At 42.8% G+C, this 19,914-nt stretch overlaps 1 protein-coding gene across 9 annotated transcripts in view; it reads right to left on the bottom strand.

Moving 5' to 3' along the window:
• Positions 1-19,914, bottom strand: part of TRIM59 (tripartite motif containing 59) — a 77,446-nt gene that overhangs the window by 49,620 nt on the left and 7,912 nt on the right. For 2 of the 9 annotated variants that reach the window (XM_038415879.2, XM_043491889.1), the window contains exon 2: positions 4,351-8,356. In XM_038415879.2, the coding sequence (XP_038271807.1) occupies positions 7,124-8,353 (1,230 nt within the window). In that variant the 5' untranslated portion in view covers positions 8,354-8,356 and the 3' untranslated portion in view covers positions 4,351-7,123. Of the gene's footprint in view, positions 1-1,343; positions 8,357-10,690; positions 11,167-12,004; positions 12,545-17,374; positions 17,901-19,914 lie in introns of those variants that run through there. The other 7 variants (XR_006274063.1, XM_043491890.1, XM_043491891.1 and 4 more) reach the window with 7 other exon arrangements.

Here is a 19,914-nt window from a genome sequence, read left to right as displayed (position 1 = left end):
AGAACTTTATTAGAAGAACAAAAAAAGATAAGAGAACAACTCTGTAAGATCAGAATGGAAGATAATCTTACAGGCAGTCAGATTCAAAACACAGAGAATCCCTCTAGGCAAAACCTTAAATTACAAAAAGACACAAAAACAGGCATACACATTTCCTCCAGCACAGCGAATTTCACAAGCCAAAACAAAGAAAACCTAATGCATTTTCTAGCTAGATTACTTATTAACTCTACAGGAGTTGGAGGGTTTGCATCGTTGATCTGTTCCCTGCAAAGGTATTACACAGACAGACAGACAAAAGCTTTTCCCATCCCCTCTCCGGATTTGAAAGTATCTTGTCCCCTCATTGGTCATTTTGAGTCAGGTGCCCTGAGCTTCTTAACCCTTTACAGGTAAAAGGACTTTGCCTCTGGCCAGGAGGGATTTTATAGCACTGTATACAAAAAGGTGGTTACCCTTCCCTTTATATTTATGACAGGGACTGAAAAGGGGACTCCTTAGCACAACATTTCTCAAGTGTGGCCACCATGGGCTTTTTGTGTGGCCACAACAGCCTCCTGGGTGATGACGGGAAGCTGGGGGCAAAGCACTGGCTCCTCCCCCTCCCTCCTTGTTGCTCCTGGATGCACTGCCTCTGGAGAGAGGTGGGGCACAATGCTGCAGGAGCAAGATGAGTTCTCAACCCATGTTGGGGGGGGGAGGGGGTTTGGGCAGCAGGCTCCAGCAGTGGGATTTCAGGAACCTGGGCGGGTGATCCTGGACTCTGAACATGGGGCAGTAGGTACTGACCTCCCTACGTCGGCTCTGGCCACGCAGCCCTGGCCTCCAGCTGCAGGACTTCAGTCTCTGGCCCCTGGTTCCACCTACATGGCAGCAGGCGCTGACGAACCTTCAGGCCCAAGTGTCCTTTAATCCATGCAGCCTCATATCAGTCTGCTCTGAAAAAAGACCGTTCCCTTTGAATGGGAAGTGCTGGATAGAGGTCTGCATCTCTTGGGACAGGCCAGCAGTCTGAAGCCAGGAGCTGCGCTGCATGACCATTGCCGCCACGACCACCCTAGCCACCAAGTCTGTCATGTCCCACGTCATCTGGAGAGAGCTCCTAGGCATCACGGTGCTTTCCTACACCCTGGTGCCAAATTCCTGGGCCAGACCCTGAGGGAAGGGAATCCTTGAACTTATGGAGCAAGTCTCATAAGTTAAAATTGTACCTGCCCAAGAGGGCCTGATGGTTCGCCACTCGGAATTGCACGTTGGCTGTTGAATAAATTTTTCTCCCAAAAAGGTCCAGTCTTTTGGCCTCTTTATTTTTGGAAATTGAACTACTGTGCTCCTGTTTTACCTTTTTGTTGGCCACAGAGACAACCAGTGAACCTAGAGGTGGGTGGGTATAAAGGTACTTGAACCCTTTGGCTAGGATGAAGTACTTCTTTTCGAGCCTTTTGGAGCTGGGGAGGGATGGATGATGGGGTTTGCCAGAGGCAATTTTCAGGACCCTGTCATGTACTGGTAGTGCAACACAGGCCAGGGTAGAGGCTGAGAAGACATTGAACACGTGTCTGCCTGCTTGGCCAGCTCCTCCATCTCTAGGCTCAAGTTCTCAGCCACGCATCGAAGCAGAAAATTGTCTCGTGGGCTAGCCCTTGAGGATCCCACGACCACCTCAGCTGAGGATGAGGATGATGACTATCGCCAAGGGAGGCTCCGGGGCATTATCCCCTGTTGGGGAGGGGAGTTTTGCGGTGAGCGCTGTCTCCTCTACCTCAACCTCCAAGCTCATCTCATGCACTGAGGCAGCAGCAGATGAGCGGTGTAAAGGAGGCATCATCATCTCTGGCATGCCCAACACACTCCAATAAGGCCACAGCGCTGACCACTTGCTGTGCTGCCAAGGCGACATTATAGATGTCGATGCGTGCCTCAGGTGCCCATTCAAACTGGTGGGGTCTTGGCAAGGGGCTGAACTGCCCTTCTGTGCTGGAGGAATCCCCTTCCAGTGACTACAGTGGGGCCGTCACCGCTGTGTCTCCCCGCTGGCTATCGCCACTAGAGACCGGTGTTTGGAGTGGGAGGATCGGCCAGGGGGACCAGAATTGCGATGAGGAATGTTCCCACGGGGCAGGCGAGCAAGATCTGTGACGAGAGGATGACCGGTGGGAGGGCGAATGGTGCCGGTGGAATGGAGACTGGTGCCTCCCCCAAGATGATCCATGTTGAGATGGCGGGGACCATGATCGCAATGCCGGTGACCAAGGCCGAGCAGAGGACATGGTCTGCGACGCTGGAGATCTGTGGCACGGAGATGGAGAATGCTGCCTTGTCTCAGGAGATTGGTGGTGCTCCACTGCCCCCATAGGTCTTAGTGGCTAGTTTGCCCACATAGGGAGCCTTTGATGCTTCCTGTTGTGCTGGTGGCATGGGCAGAGGCCTCTGCTCTCTCAGTGCTGGTGGAGCTTGGGAAGGCATCGATGCCGTCCAAAGCTTGGGTCCGCTATCATTCCCAGGAGTCAGTGGTGGATCCTTTAAGGGGCTAACGGCCGTGACTAGGGAGGCCCATCCACGTGGCTCTGGAGTGGCAGGGCAGCACAAACTGGATCCTTTGTGCGATGCTCCATGGCCTTTCTTGCCTGGTGCTGGGGAGCCGTGTCTCTTCATTTTCTTTCTGGGCACCAGAAACAGGGAGTGGTGCCAGCTGAGCTCCGTGCCGGGGTTGCGCTCCGAACCAAGGCTGAGGTACTAGCCAAGTCTTGGAGGGACGACTCGGAAGCTAGATGAAGGGCAGCCTCCAGGAGGAGAGCCCACAAACAAATATCCCACTCTTTCCGAGTCCTGGGTCGAAAATATTTACAAATACGACCACTTGTCCTTCACATGATTTCCCCGAGTACTTGAGGCAGCTGCTGTGGAGGTCACTTACAGGCATAGGCCTGTTTCAGTCCGCGGAGGGTTTAAACCCTGGAGACTGAGGACAAAGTCCCCACTGGGACTCTAACTCCTAACTACACTTAAATACTTAACACTAACTACTAAAAACAACTATTTACAAGGCCCTAAGGCTCAAAGTGAGAAGAGATGCTCCAACTAACCATCACATGCAGTAAGAAGGAACTGAGCAGGTGTAGGGCTGGCAGTGCATGATATACTGACGCATGAGCTGGAAAGTCTGAAGTAAAACTGGTGCCAAAGACAGTTTTTTTATTCTCAGGATCTCTAATGCTAACAGACCTAATTAAAGTATGATACGCCTCTCCAGAGAGAAATTTTAGTCTATCAGGTACTTTAACATTTTCTAGACAAAGGAGTGGGAGCATCTTCCTGCAATTCATTCTACAGAGAAAAATGGGGAATTTAGAAAGGCTAGATGGAATCTGTAATCCGCACTGTCAAACTACTTGCTTTGATAACATTGGTTCAACCCAGCTTCGAGCCTGGTATTGAGTTAAAGGGGGTTATATGGGGTGAGAAGAGAGGGGTGCCCATGACTTGCTCCATCAACTCGATACCATGCATGCCCCATGTAGCAGATTTAGATGGCTTTGGCACTGTCAGTATCGATGATACTGATCAAGCCAGAGATCATTTTTGGCTCAATCGGGGCTCGCTATGGGGACTCACTGACCTTTTCTTAGAGGCCTTATAAGAGTGGATCATCTCTCTGGGCTCACCTCCCCTCAAAGTAGAGAGTGGTGTGAGCTCCCACTGGGACACCCGGGGTTGAAGGCTGGCTTCATGAGTAGGAGTTTGAGTCTTAGCTCTGTCTGCTGGATCTGGGCTTCAGTTGCTGACACAAGCTACACTTTTTTGGAATATGCTTCTCTCCCAGGCAGTGAACACACTGCAAGTGTCCGCCAGTCACTGGGATGGATTCCTTGGGAGTCGTACACACCCTTGTCCAGGGAGGTTCCTCACCCACTGGGGTTGGCAGGAAACAAGCCCTTTTTTTTTTTTTTTTTTTTAAGCAGGGCCAAATAAAATACAAACAGAGTAACAAAGAAAAATCTTTGAGGGAAGCTAAAAACTGTTAATTCTTTTAGAATTGCTAATCAATCAGTGAACAGACAGCTATAACTCTCTCTCTAGTCTGGGGCAATCAAGAAAGAACTGAGGAGGGTTGCATGCGTGGGCTGCATGGACACTGCTACCGAAGTTCTCCAATCAGTAGTGCAGGGACGCAGACACACCTACAGTGATGCACCTATGGGGGATACATCTTGAAAAACAAGGTACAAGGTGAGTAACTTCTTCCGTCTCTCATGACATCAGTTCAACCCACCATTCCAGCTTGGTGTTGAATTAAAGGTGGTTATATGGGGTGAGAGAATAAGAGGTACCCACTTCCCCAACATAATATGTTTTTAGATAGATTTATTAAAATATCCAGTACATGAATAAATATAGATTCTGAATTTTTTTGAAGTCAAATGTTACAATGACATTTTCTAAATAATCCATGTCATCTGGAAAAGTAAAATTGCATTATAAACATATTTGTAAAATATTTAAAACATCAGGAAACTAATATACAAGACATTCTGAGAGAAGAGATCCAATCAGACACTTAAGGTCATTGAAATTAGGTGCCTAGGTACTTTTGAAAATTCCACTAGATGCCTATCTGTATCATTAGATGCCTAAATGCCTTTAAAAATCTGGCCCTTAGTATTAATGGGAATTAAGAAAATCCTCCATATATTAAGATTAGATGAATTTGTATACTTTAATACAGAACCATGCTTAATATGCAGTGGTCCAAATACCCCCGCTTCCCATCCAAAACAGAAGTCTCTACCCACTGCTAGCCTTACCTCAAATGTAACTTTTTAGAAACACACTTCTGAATATAATTGATTGGATTCCTCTTTATGCTGGCTGCTTATTTCCATTACTTTCTGGCTGAACAATGAAAAAAATTAGTTGTACTTTCCATTTTCCTGTCCTAACATACTGCTACTTTGTAAAGATTGTAAACTCTTTTACAGAGGCATTTCCAGCTCTAAACAAAGATGTACTATTATAATTTCTTTTTTAAAATAATCACACACACTTCTAAATATTACATTTCGGTTGGGTTTTTTTAAACTCTACATTTTGGGCCTGAGTTTTAAAATTGAGTGCACAAATTGTTAGTTGGTATGTAGAGCCTCGTTTGTATGGTACAAGAACGATCGCTTAAAGTACCATTTTACAGGATCAAGGGCCCAATCCTGGTTGATGTTGAAGATGCTCAACACTGTGATAGTTAAGACTACTAATGCTTTAACTTGGGGTTTGATACTGCGAGATGCTGACCATCCTCAACTTCCACTGAAGTCAATGGGAATTGAAGGTTCTTGGCATTTTGCAGGATGATGCCTTGAATATGTGTTTTTTTTTTTTAAATAAGGCTTTTAAAATGTGAAGTGCTACATGAATGCTAATCGCTTAGTTTAAGCGGGCGTGTTGCTGTACTACAGTATAAATGGACTTTTTAAAAAAACTAAAAACACATTTGTTGATATGGTACAAACAGTATTTTTAAAAATCTTTTTTTCTTTTTTTTTTTTTTTTTTTTTTTTTTTTTTTTTAAAAAAGAACTGGCATCAAAATTAACCTACCATTTGGAGCTCATGTGTGGTGAGTTATTCCCATAGCATCAATCCAAAGACTCATGCTACTGGGAAATCTTCACTGTTAAGTGTAAATCAATCAACCTATTAAAAATTAACTTCAGTGGGGACATAATCAGCCCCTTGTATTTTAACTAATGGAATATACTGCACTTAATTTGATTATAGAGGAAGGGTGTCAACATTTTTGTTTCAGAGTAAAGTAGACTACATTTCAAATTAAATGTATGTGCAGTAATATTTAAGCGGACATTTATACTGCATTTTCACATTATTTTTTTACAGTTTTTTCTTTAAAAAATAAATAAATAAATAAATAAAGATGAAATCCTCGCCCCACTGAAGTCTGTGGGTGTTCTACCATTTACTACAGTTGGTGCAGGATTTCACCCCATATCTTAACTAGAATTTCTTGCTTGCACATTTAGGTCATTTAGTAAAGCAGCACACATTCAGCACTTTTTGGGACTGTACTTTTACATTTTACCAAGGAATATTATCCCAAAAGTTTGAGAGTAGCACCTGCACCTACTTCAAAGATACAAGATCACTTATACATGATGTACATAAGGAAATTTGAAGCAATATGATCCAACTAACAGCCTGGAGCCAACAGGATGAACCCCAGTCATTTCATAAATGATTTAATGACCAAAAAATGGTTTCACTATAGATAGCATAGTAGGTCTACTAAAATGCTATATATACACACACACACACACACACACACACACACTTATAATATACACTTTTTGTACACTGGAGCCAATGACTGGCTCAACAATTTGATTTACCCATCTCAGTTTTAATGTCTAAAACATTTGTCTTCTCTTCCCATATTTAATTCTGTGGTACTTTTAGCCACACCCTACCTAAAAAATTAGTTTAAAGAAGGGACTGGGTAGTAGATGCTTGAGAAGTAGTTACAGTCTGTTGTAAACTGCCTTTCGTAGGTTGGAATCTGTGAACTTATGGATTTCTTAGAGAGAACATGCATCAATTCTGATTTGTTCTTGATTTTTTCCTGGAGATGCATGTTTAGTATCTTTAGGCTCTCCTACATTACAAATTAGTATGGGCAACTGATGAAGTAGCAATGTATTTGACTGTGACCCCTTACATGCAACTGAAGAGTGGTACATACTACTTTAGGAGGAATTACCATCCAGCTCTCATTGAGTTGAATGATAATCAGCAAAAAGCAGAGATTCAGAAATGGGCAGGGTAGTGGGGGCAAAGGACAGGAAAAGATAAGGGAAAAATTGGGGTATTAAGAGAGAACCCTGCCCCACACACTCTTCAGTCTTGTCCTTCACATATTTCTGCAAATGGGGGTGATTCGGTGTACTGATTCTGGTACTAATTAATCTAGAAAACCAGTTTAAATTTTTTGTAAAGGACCTATTATTTCAATAGCATTTAGATAAAAACTAAAAAAACCAAGCCTTGTACAATAGTTCAAACATAACGAGAATTCCTATAATTATCCTAACTGCTAATCTCAGTATTTCAGATATTCAGAAAGAAAAAGAAACAATTCTCCCCATGAATTCCATCAGTAAATTAGATGTATGGCATAGCCTTTCCATTACTGCCTGCAAGTTGTTGCACAGATCTTGATAAACAAACTGCAAGAGGTCTGAAATATAGATCAAAGTTACTTCATTTACAACTGACAATACTGGTTTAGTACATGAAATCATAATCATCACTATCATCATAGAAATTAGAATCACTGTTAGAGGATTTATAGGCTGGTGCAATTCCTTAGACTGTCCTCTTTCCTTCTCATTGCCTTTGTGGCATACCTTCCCTTTTGAAATCAGCTTTATTTTTGGAGTGAGGATCTTGTTAATCTGACCAATTTCAGTTTTGGACCACACATCCTTCAATAGCTGTCCTATTCGTGGATAAACTTCAGCAGGTTTGATATCTGGTAGTTGCTTTTGTTTCAAAGCTTTTATGCGTTGGCGCACATCATCAACCTTCTCAAGGAAAAGAAGTGGAGACTCCTCTTCTTGAACAGATGAGTTCAATGACATTAAATCAAGCTGTTCTTCTCTGATTCTTTTCATGTTTTCAACGAGTGGTGCATATTCTTCAGAAATGTGAGCATTAACTTCATCCAAAGCAGCTAGCAAAGCTTGCTTTTTATGCTCCAATGTGTCATTAAGTTTCTTAAAATATTGCAATACAGCTTTCTTATCATCTTGAACAATGTTTTCACAATGAGATTTCTGTTCTTCCAACTTTTCAATAAGGAAACATACATTAGTCCAATGTTCATCAGTTAATTGCTCAAGGAGTTTCCCAGGAGTCTCCTTTTCTTTCATGTAGGCACTCTGAAGGTCATCTATGGGATGACCATAATGTTTACCTATTGTAAGACAATGGCCACACACTAATTTTCTATCCAAAAGACAATAAACGTTTAATGGCTGCCTATAATGTTCACTACATGTTGAAACATCTGGGTGGTCTTCTTGCTGATATTTGTCAATGATAGCCTTTAATGCAAAGTTGATAGGTAATGACTCAGTACCAGATGGAGGAATTTCAACAATACTTCTGCAATTGGGACACTTCAGTGGAAGCCTTAGTGGTCTCCATATGGAAAAGTTGCTTGATAGCTGAAGAATGCTTTCCAGACAATTTCTACAAAATGTGTGAGAACATGGTAGTACCCGTGGGTCTTCAAATATACTATAGCAAATGGAACAAGTTAATTCCTCCTCAAAATGATGCATTTCCTATAACAACAAAAAATAGTCCATTTATACAATTTAGTTTATATATAATGAACTGGTTTAAAATAAATTACAATTTTAATGACCAGCCTACAGTAACATGGAATTTATCAACCAAGGTCCTAGCTGCTAAACTGGTACTTTAGCTGTTATTCCTCAGTGTCTGAAGCTGTCCTAGTGTTCATGCCTTCCTAGTCATTTTTTTTTTTTTACGGTAAATAACTTTATAGCTGGGTAGTTAGTTTTAACATATAGTTTGATGGCAATTTTGGGATTAGGGGTTCCCCCAACCCAATTACCCTCACAGTTCGGGGGAACCTAGTATGCCCAAGATCCCTGGGCTTCAAGTGCTGCACAGCCTGTCCCTGGGTCTTCCCAGTTGGTGATCCCCATGACTCCCGCTTATATTGCCAGGGGAGGATCATGTTCCCTCCAGGTTCTTTTCCACCTCAAATACAACAAACATTCAAATGCCAACTCTGAAGACATGATGGAGCATTCCATGAGGCCCCAGTCTGATCCTGGACCTTCTAACCCCCCTGTACATATGAACCATGAAGTAGTAGTGCCCCTCCAGACTTGACATTCCCTTGTCCTATGGGAATCAGATCTTAGGCCTAAGGACTCTAGCAGGCAGAGATGAGAGGAGAGTAAAGAAGCATCCTCATAAGAAGCAGGAGAAATCAGTCAGACAGGTGAGAGTCCACACCCCAGTATGGGCATGTCTGAAGCTCACAAGGAGCAAGGGTCAATACTGGGGGCACTGAGAACCAAGTATACTCCAAAACCACTGCCTGTGCAGGGGGTGGGAAAGTGGGAAGGACCAACCATAGCACCACCAAGGGAGAAAAAGAATCAAGCACTGAATGTACCGGCAGTACCACACCACAAAGAGGAGGACTCACTCAGTGGTCCCAACACACAGCAGGTGATACTGAAGATCAACACAACTCTACATTGATAGTTCTGCCTAGAGACTGAAGTCCCTCTCACTCTCCATCTGCTAAACCTGGTTATACCATCCTCCATGACCTAACAGTTTATACTGACCCAGAGTTGACAATACTCTCAGAACTGATCATTCCCAGAGGGGCTACATAGTCGCTGTGCTATTCACTGGTCCTACCTACCAGCCACAGTATCATGAGATGTGGTACCAACAGCTTCACCTCTAGAATGCAAAGTCTCATGCTCCTCCAGCAGGTTTGAGGCCAACGCAGTGGGTCTTCAAATCAGTGTGAGATGCAAGATTACCCCCAACAGGGGTTCCAGAGTCTCCTAGGCACCCTTTCACTCTCATAAAATAAACTATCAGGTGTACAACCAATGGTACCCTCATCAAACTCATAAGGGTACAGAGGGCACCATCTCTGTAACCGTAAGAGCCCACATATTGGACCTATTGGGGCACTTGGAATCCATAATATAGATCTCCTGACTTCAAGAGATCTGAGCAGGAGTTAGAGATCACCTTCCAGAGAAGAGTTTCAGCCCCCTCAGGATGCTATGAGGAGGAGGAGGAACAGCCCAAGCAACCATGCCCACTCAATCCAATTGCAGCTCTCTCGTCCTCATCTCCTAATAAGGCAGTTGCATTGGCCTCACCATTGGCACCTGATAATCACATAAAATTTCAGAACCTCCTGAGGAAAATCACAGGGGCTCTCCAGAGTCCCCTGGAGGAAGTTCAGGACCCTAATTACAAGCTGCTGGACATCCTCTAGAACATAGCAAGTAGGCACTTCCAGTCAAGTGACCATATTGGAACCAGCCAAGACAATTTGGCACACTCCAGCCCCCCATGCCTTTATTCTGAAAAAGATGGAGAAAAGATGCTTTGTTCCATCTAAAGAGCACAGTATTTGTTTTCCCATCCTGCCCCAAATTCCTTAGTGGTCCAGGCAGTCACTGAATTCAACAGACTCCACCAGCCTAGATCCACTCCTTCCAACAAGGATGCCAGAAAATTGGAGGTCCTTGGAAGAAAGTTTCTCTTCCACCAACCTACAATTTCATATAATGAATTATCAGGCACTGATGTCTAAATATTACTTTATTCACTAAAATAAATTGTCTGAGTTTGCTAACAAGCTTCTGTAGGAACTCAGGCCTCAATTTCAGGCTATTTTTGATGAAGGATAAGCTGATAACTGATTGTTCCTCCAGGCAGCGTTAGATGCAGCTGACATAGCTTCCCACTCCATGGCAACTTCGGTTATTATGGACTTTGTGGCTTCATTCATCAGGGTTTCCCAAGAAAGTTCAAGCTACTGTGGATGACTTCCCCTTCGAGTACAACAATTTGTTCAGTGAGAAAATTGGTGAGTTGTTACATACCCTCAAAGACTCCTGGGCAACCCACTGGTCGTTGGGGCACACACCCCAGCACCTCGTAAGAAGTACTCCAAACTATCTTCATACAGACAACCTCCTTCTCATCAGCCATTTTACCATCAGAAGGCCACTGAACCTTCCAAGAAATACCAAAGAGTACACTGTAGCAGAAATGTATGCTTTCCCACTCATCCCCCTCTAACCTCATGTCCTTAATAAGATCAAGCAGGACAAAGCAACAGTAATCCTAGTTGCCCCTTTGTAGTTGAGACAGTTTTGGGTCATCAGAATCCTCCAAATGACCTCTCATCTTTGTATATGCTTACAATTGCTTCCCACTCAAAATGAAGGCTAGACCGACCAACCCACCCCTTTACTTCACAGCCTGATATTTGGACTGACAACAAACCTAGAGAGGTCATATTCAGAGGAAGTCCACTCCATCCTCAATAAACAGAAGAAAACTGCTCAATCTTCACCCACCCTACGACTGAGATTTTTTTAAGAGCCTTTCATCATCTTCATTTTCATCAGAGCCTTTCCTCTGGTATCAAAACCAGCTCCTAACTGGGAACTTAATCTGGTCTGTCTGCACTTATGAATTCAATATTTGAAACTTTGGCCTCATGCTCTCTTCTCCATCTATCTATGAAAGTGGCTGTCCTGATGGCTATCACCATGGCCAGAAGAATTAGATAAATTTGGGGCATTTATGGCAGACCGTGTTCCATAAAGATAAGGTAAACTAAAATTATACCCCAAATTCATTCCAAAGGTTCTCTCCAAATTCCATCTGAATCCATCCATACATCTATGTCTTCTATGCAAAATCTCATATCACCAGAGAGGACAAGATGCTCCCTTCTCTAGATGTCCACAGAACTATGGCTTTCTACTGTAAAGGAAATCCCTGCGATTATTTGTTTCTGTTGTTGATCAGATGAAAGGGGAAAGCAATCTCACTGCAAAAATTCCAGAAATTGATTTTAGGCTACATTCTGCTTTGTTGTGAACAAGTGGAAACTCTTCCCCCACATCAGGGCATGAAGGCCCATTTGACCAGAGCACAAGCCACCTCTGTCACTTCTCTCCAGGGTACACCACTCATAGAAATCTGTAGAGCAGCAACATAGTGTTCAGTACACACCTTTACTAGGCATTACACCCTGGTGCAGGCTTCTTCTGCAGATATATTCTGGGGAACAGCAGTCCTGCAGTATCTGAGGTAAAACATAGCTCCTCCCATCCTCCTCCTTTGAGTAATTACAATGAATACACACAGAGACCACTCTTTAAAGAAAGAGAAAGGTTGCTTACCTTACCATAACTTGAGTTCTTTGAGATATGTAGTCCCTATGGGTATTCCATTACTTTCTCTCCTCCCCCTCTGCTTAGGATCCTTCCTGGAGTAGGAACTGGAGCGCTGGTTGGTCCTTACCGCCCCTTATGCTCTGAATTCAGAGCCACGGGTACAGACTATCAATGAAGAATGAAGAATCTAATGAAGAATCTTCAAATCTTAGGTGCATACACATCCTCAGTGAATACCCTGAAGTACCATACATCTTGAAGAACTCGTTACTGTAAAGTAAGTAACCTCTCTTTTCCAACTTGTTCTGTATGGCAAAGCTGAAGATGAGGAGCTTACTTAAGGTTGCTAGAACACGACAGGAGGAGAGGAAACAAGAGGGCTGGCACCACCAGTGGGATCACAGCAACCAAGTGGGAAAGAAAATCCAGGTGAGAAAAGAACTAGTCAATAAAGTCATTAGGACTTTATGCTTCTAAATTCCTTAGGTGTTTTGGAAAATCTCCCTGATGGTCATTAACTTTTAAAAAAAAAAAAAAACAGAACACTAATTACATTAAAAGATAGTTATAAACATACTTTTCTAATGTAAGCAATCGTAGTCAGCACAGGGAAGTTGTGCAATTGTGAATAGAAGGGAGATGGGTCAATGCTATGAAAATTAGCTTTCCTGCAAAATATAGGGTATAATCCCTGGCTGCTAATAAAATATAATTGTAAATGTCCATGGCTGCAAGCTATTGCCAAGCACATTGTTTAATAGCTTCTAATTTCCCAGTGATTGCATTATCTTTATTTAGATTATTGTTTTAAAATATTTAGGGCTCTCCTGAATTATAATACAATACCTTACATAAACCCAGATTTAATTCTACTACATCATTACTCCTGGGGGAATTCTGTGCTGCTGTGCGTGTGCATAACTAACGAGCCCCACATATTTTTAACTTTTGCACAGAAAAAACTTCTGCCAAAATGTTGCTGCAGTTCTGCCTTTTTCCCCACTAGAGGGCACTGTTGTGATAGACCAAAACAGCAGCTCCCCACCAGCTAAGGAAGAAAAAGAGCCTGCCTTCTTCACAGCAGGCCAGGTTAGGAGACGGGCCATGGGGAAAACAGACAGCGTGCAGTACTCGGGAAGTCAGATGGGGCTCATAAGCACTATTGGGGGGGACAGACTGGGGCAGGGGCTGAATGGAAGTGGAGGCACAGGGCCACAGTGGGGAGGGAGGTGCAGGGCCACATAGTGATGGGGGAGGGGTGCAGAGATACACAGGGACAGGGGGTGGCTGGAGGGATACATGTGGACAGGGGGTGCAAGGAAACATGGGGGTGCAGAAACACAAGGGGACAGGGGCAGATGTGCCTGATTGAATGGGAGAGGCTAGTGGTCAGCCAGGGTCTGCATGGGGGAAGCTCCCTAACAATCCCTCCCTATTCCCTCCCCTGCAAAAAAAACCTGTTCCATACTTTTCCCACCCGTACCCAACAACTCTCCAAGTTCATACCCGGTCTCCTTCCCAGCAATTTACTTCTCTCTCCCTCAGCTCCTCCATTATCCCTGACTCCCTTTGCACTGCTTCTGAGGAGTGCGGGAAATACGGTTCTGCATTGTAGTTTAAATGTATTACTCAGAGTTCTCAGAGTAGCAGCCGCGTTAGTCTGTATTCGCAAAAAGAAAAGGAGTACTTGTGGCACCTTAGAGACTAACAAATTTATTTGAGCATAAGCTTCCGTGAGCTACAGCTCACTTCAACGGATGCTTCCGATGAAGTGAGCTGTAGCTCACGAAAGCTTATGCTCAAATAAATTTGTTAGTCTCTAAGGTGCCACAAGTACTCCTTTTCTTTTTACTCAGAGTTCTGTATTAATATGCCTAGTAAGAAATCTATTTGTCAAAAAACATTTCCTGAATCTTTTTTATTGTTTTGTATTGTTACAGATATACTTGCTAACAGGTATTTTTAAATAAATGACCAAAAATAATTGAAACTGGTCTGATTATATTTTGCTATTCTAACAAATAAAACTTTTTAATTTTTTGGTGCAGAATTGCCCCAGGAATAACATCGTATTGTTCTCCTGTAACATTACTGAATTGATTAGATGTATTAAAATGTTCTGGTGCACACAATAGATTCTAATTTCCAAGTACTGTGTTTAAAGGGTCGCTCATCATAAGATCGTGTTTCTTTTGCTTGCTTTTTACATCCTTTTGTTACACCACAAATTTAGGCTTAATCTAAATTCCATTTCAGACCATTTACATGTTTCATTTTTTCCTTTCAGCCAATTTAGTGAAATCACACTTACGTCACAAATGATCGCATTAACACTAACTTTTCTAACAAGTTATTCTGCTTCTTTGTGATTGTTTTATTAAGAAAATTAATGTTAACACTGATCACTGCAGCACTTTTGCCTCATCCCTTTAATTGATTCTGTAGTTCAATTATTTAGATTTTGCTGCATTATAAAAAGCACTTTACCTAATCTTTATTCTGAATCACAACTCCTACTAGGCTCCAATTCTGCAATTGATAACATGCTGGTGGACTATTGCACCTGCACAAATCTCCTTTAAATTTCCTTTTTTATGGCTATTTGTTTAATTAGGATTATAGCTAATCAGGAATTGTGTTAATTAAATTGTGTTTTATTCAAATGTGTTTCTAGTCTTTTTATTGTATCATGACTTGTAGCTGGTTTTGTAGTAGTAATTACTGTACTTGCATAACACGTGTAATTGTTCAGTTGACATCTATGATGTCTGACCAGCGGTGGTTTATTTCATGTGGGTGACTTGAGGAAAAAACAGCTTCTCTATTCAAAAGCTTCAAGACTGGTGTTGGGGAGGAGGTGTGTTTTTCTTTCTTTTTGTTCCAAAGATTTGTGAGTCAGAACATATACCATTGCATTTTGTTGATAAACAATCAGAATTATACTTAATACAACATTATTTAAAGACTGAGGAATACCTTTTTGTATTGGAGAATGACAGCCTTTGTTACTTTGTTGATACAGCTTCAAATCAGCAAGTCTACAGTGGGCTGTATTTGTTGGGCACTCATGTTTATGAAATATTTTTGATTTTGTATGTACTGTTATTTTTATTTCAACATCAGTAATATTGCAGGTCAAAATTAAGATCCTTTGGCAGAGCTGGGTGAGGACCCTGCCAACGCCACCTGGCTCAAACCAGTGCTTTTAGTTAACTCAATTAATTCTCAGAGTAAAGACACACAAAATAAACCATTCAAAAATGTCAGTTCATGAGTATTATGGGACTTGTATTTCAAATTAACTAAAATACTGATTTAAACTACTAAGTTTGTTTACTTCTATTCATATTGTAATATTTAAGTAAACAGGGTAGTTATTATGAATTACTAGATTTAGCACATAGCCCTGAATTGAAAGAAAGAAAGAAAATCATTTTAACCACACACCTATATCTTATACATCAGGAAAAAAATTGTCAACGGAGATAGACATCCTTTCATTCAAAAAAATCATTGTGGCCTGTTCTCTTTATGACATATGCAGATTAATTTTATCTTCAGGAAATTAGTTTGAAACTGCAAAATATTGTGTGTCCTCACCATAAATGAATCATCTCAAACTATGAAAAAGAATACATATTGAAAACAAACAGCATTTACCACCAGCAAATATGTTTCTGCCTAGTTTGTTCACAGCTACAAGCTAAAAAAAGTAGAAAGTGAAACTAATCTGTAGGTCTGTGTTCAGTTCAGGACAAAACTGTTTCATAACTCAAGAACCATACAGCTACTAGCCCGAGGGAGCCAAATTCCCATTACCACAGAAACACCAGGGAATGTTTCCCAGGCAACAGAGATTTAAAGTGTGTTGGCAGTTGCTTATTAGTGAATAGGTTTCAAAAACTTAAAAAAGGATTTACCACAGTAACTTTTGTTTTCAGCATGTACTGCCATCACAGATCAACACTATAGAGCGTGGTCACATGGCTACAGAAGCTTGCAAGTTAGGCGTACACACACATCCCATAGCACAACATTCCACTGTTCAAGGGTTCTATGAAGGGGAACTCTGATAGATATGAGAATGAATTTCTCCATCTTTACTGTCACTACATTCACACACTTCAAAAGACTATCCAAGAAGTTGGTGCTGACATTTGGCAAAGGTATCATGCATTTTTAAAATTCTCCTGTACTGCTTGCTTTCCCATGACTCAACAGTTGAGGATCATGTCTGAGTTGCTCTTGCATAGAGCCTTTCCTCTATAGACATTGAGGAAGCAAAAGGTAATGTCTATATTCAGTTTCACTCTGCTCCTGACAGCAATGTTGAGGAACTGCACAAGCAGTTAAGCTTGGACATCATGGGGAAGAAGTAAAGAGGTGAGGTGCAGGGAGAGAGAAATCAGAGGAGAGCCCAAAAGATCCAAGGAAAGGGGATGGGGAAAGACAAAAATTCCAGAAGGGGAGTTGGCAAAAAATAAGCAAGTGATCCATAATGAAATTCTTTGGGTGGACACTGGACAGCCCTTCATTCGGTCTGCTACCGTGACGAACAGCTGTGTCGATTTATGGAACGGCTTAGTTCTTTCGAGGTAGAAGGCTAATGCTCTCCTGACATCCAGAGAGTGTAATTTACACTCATATTGTGTCCTGGCTGGCATGAAACTGTGAACCTACCTCGGGCGGAAAGGTTAGATGCAGCCACAGCCACACCTTGTCCTTGTAGAACACCATCTAGGTCGGCTCTGAGGTAAGCGCCATAATCTCAGAGCCCCTATGGGCAGATGCTATTGCTACCAGAAACAGACAATGGTTTGAAGAGGAAGCCGAGGAGCCTCAAAGGTATGAGATTTAAGTCCCACAGAGGGACCGGGTCACGGACCTGAGGGTAGAGTCACTCCAGACCTTTTAAAAATCGGACCATCTTGTAAGCAAAGACCGACCTGCCCTGGAACAAAGGACGGAAGGCCAAAATAGCAGCCAAGTGGACCTTGATAGATGAAAGAGACTTGGGGAGTTCCCCACCTTTGGAAGATGATGCCGGCTACCTTCAGGTGGAGCACCCACTCATGGTGAGAGGAGAAGTCCCTGCTTAGGTGATCTGCTAGCATGTTCCTGGCCTCTGGAAGCTGACACGCTTCTAGATGGATTCCATGGTTGATGCAGAATTCCCAGAGATGGAATGCCTCTTGGCAAAGGGCTGAGGATCATGCTCTGCTTTGCCTGTTGATGTAGAACACTGAGGCTGTGTTGTCCACGAGGACTCTGGCCACTCTGACCAACAGGTAAGGTAGAAGACCACGTATGCTCTGCGCACCGCCTGAAGCTCTTTGACATTTATGTGTAGCATTGATTCCTCTGGGAACCACATACCTTGGGTCTGGAGGGTGCCGAGATGCGTCCCTGATCCAAGGCGTCCTAAACCAACTCGACTGAGCGAGGAGCGCTGACAAAGGAAACTCCTTCCAGGACTTTTCCGGGGTCGGTTCACCATCGCAGCGTGGTAAGTACTGTCACAGGGATGGTGACAACCTTCTCCAGGTGGTTCCTGGACTGGAAGTAGACCGTCGCTAGCCATTGCTGCAGGGATCGCAACCGGAGCCTGGCGTGGCGCACCACATATGATATCAGAGTGTGCACAGCCGACAGACAGCATGTGTTCAGGTGACCCTCCCCTCCCCCCAGTCCTGCAGCTGCTCCTGAGACCCTCCTGCTGGAAGTGCAGAGCAGAGGGAGGGGGGAAGTGAGGGAGGGTGCTGATGTCAGGGTGTCCTCCTACCCCGGCCCCGGTACCCTATCTCTGCAGAGCAGGGCCAAGGAGACAGGGTGGCTCAGGAGGACTCCGAGCTGCTGCGGTCTGAATGGTGAGTGTCTGAGTGCCTTTCTTAAAGAGACAGTGCACTATTTCTGAGATTTCCCCAGCAGCTAGCTCACAGTCTCTGTCTCACACACACACACACACACACACACACACACACACACTCTCTCTCTCCCCCTCCCCCCATCCCATCTCATCTCCACAGAGTGCAGGAGGGGAGACAACAGGGCTCAGGACACAGCAGGAGAGCTTTCAGTGAGTATCTTAAAGAGACAGCACATGGCTTTTCCCAGCCATGTGTCACACACATACACACACTTTCTCTGTGTCACACACACACCTCCCAACACATACTTGTATTATTGTTGTTGTTACTTCTTGGTACTTCCTGCAATGCAGATATATTCTCTGTAATTTTATTCTTTCAAAGTGTTATTTTAGTGTTTTGACTGGTCTATGCATTTCATAATTTTTATTTCTCTTACACTTAAATGTAATTCTTTGAGTAGTGAGCTCTAAAATGCCTAACCTATCCTGGATGGAGTAATTATCCCTATGGTAACTTTTTAAAAATATGCATTATATCTAGGTTTTGTTTCACATGTTCACTGAGGTATGTGCCTAAAACAAAATTTATTCCACACATGAATGGAAAAAATTAGAGGGAACATTGGTAGGGATGCAGGTACACATAGGGACAACGGGTGGCTGCATGGAGGACAGGGGCAGATGTGCCTAAGTGAGAGGGAGAGACTAGGGTTCAATCAGGGTCTGCATGAGGAATGATGCAACAACCCCTAATAATCCTTCCCCCCAAAAAACGGTTCCATACTTTTCCCTCCCACACCCAAACAACCCTCCAGGTTCATTCCCAGGCTCCTTCCCAGCAATTACTTCCCTTTCCCTCAGCTTCTGCATTATTCCTGACTCCCCCAAACCTTTGGGCTGCTTCTGGGGTGTATGGGAAATACATTTCTATATTGTAATGTAAATGAATTATTACTCAAAGTTCTGTATGCTTACTAAGGAATCTATTTGTCAAAAAAACATTTCCTGAATCATTTTTTGTTGTCTGTATGTTACAAACATACTTGCTGAAAGGTATTTTGAAATAAATTACCAAAATAATTGAAACAGACATGATTATATTGTGTTATTTTGATTAAATATGCAGAATTTTAAAATACTGTTTGCAGAATTTCCCCCGAGTAGCTTATCCAGAACACCTCATCTAATTCTGGAAGAACACTTCCAGAAGTGTTCCAGTTCTCTGAGATCCAAAAATGCAGTTTGACTCAGGCCAGCCCTCGCTTACACACAGCCCCCCAACATGAAGCAAATACTCACCAGCATCCATATACCACACAACAACAAAAACACTAACCCAGGAACCTATCCTTGCAACAAAGCCTGTTGCCAACTCTGTCCACCTATCTATTCAAGGGACACCATCGTAGGACCTAATCACATCAGCCACACTATCAGAGGCTCATTCACCTGCACATCTACCAATGTGATATATGCCATCATGTGCCAGCAATGCCCCTCTGCCATGTACATTGGCCAAACCGGATAGTCTCTACACAAAACAATAAATGGAAATAAAACAGATGTCAAGAATTGTAACATTCAAAAACCAGTCGGAGAACACTTCAACCTCCCTGGACACTCAATTACAGACCTAAAAGTCGCAATTCTTCAACAAAAAAAAAAACTTCAAAAACAGACTCATGAGAAACTGCAGAACTGGAATTAATTTGCAAACTGGACAACATTAAATTAGGCTTGAATAAAGACTGGGAGTGGATGAGTCACTACACAAACTAAAAACTATTTCCCCATGCTAATTTTCCCCCTACTGTTACTCACACTTGTCAACTGTTTGAAATGAGCCATCCTGATTATCACTACAAACGTTTTTTTTCTCCTGCTAATAATAGCTGACCTTCAGTAGCTGACAGCTGAAGCCAAAGAAGTCACGGAGGTCCAGTAAAGTCATGGAATCCATGACTTCCATGACTAAACAGTATACTGGATCTATGAAGGTAGGTGTGGTGATTAAGGAAACACCCCAAACACACCAGGAAATCTATTA

Source organism: Dermochelys coriacea, chromosome 9 (assembly GCF_009764565.3).
Source record: "Dermochelys coriacea isolate rDerCor1 chromosome 9, rDerCor1.pri.v4, whole genome shotgun sequence".
Lineage (NCBI taxonomy): Eukaryota > Metazoa > Chordata > Testudines > Dermochelyidae > Dermochelys > Dermochelys coriacea.
Note: the sequence above shows the minus strand (reverse complement) of the source record. Positions and strands in the feature narration are given on the sequence as shown.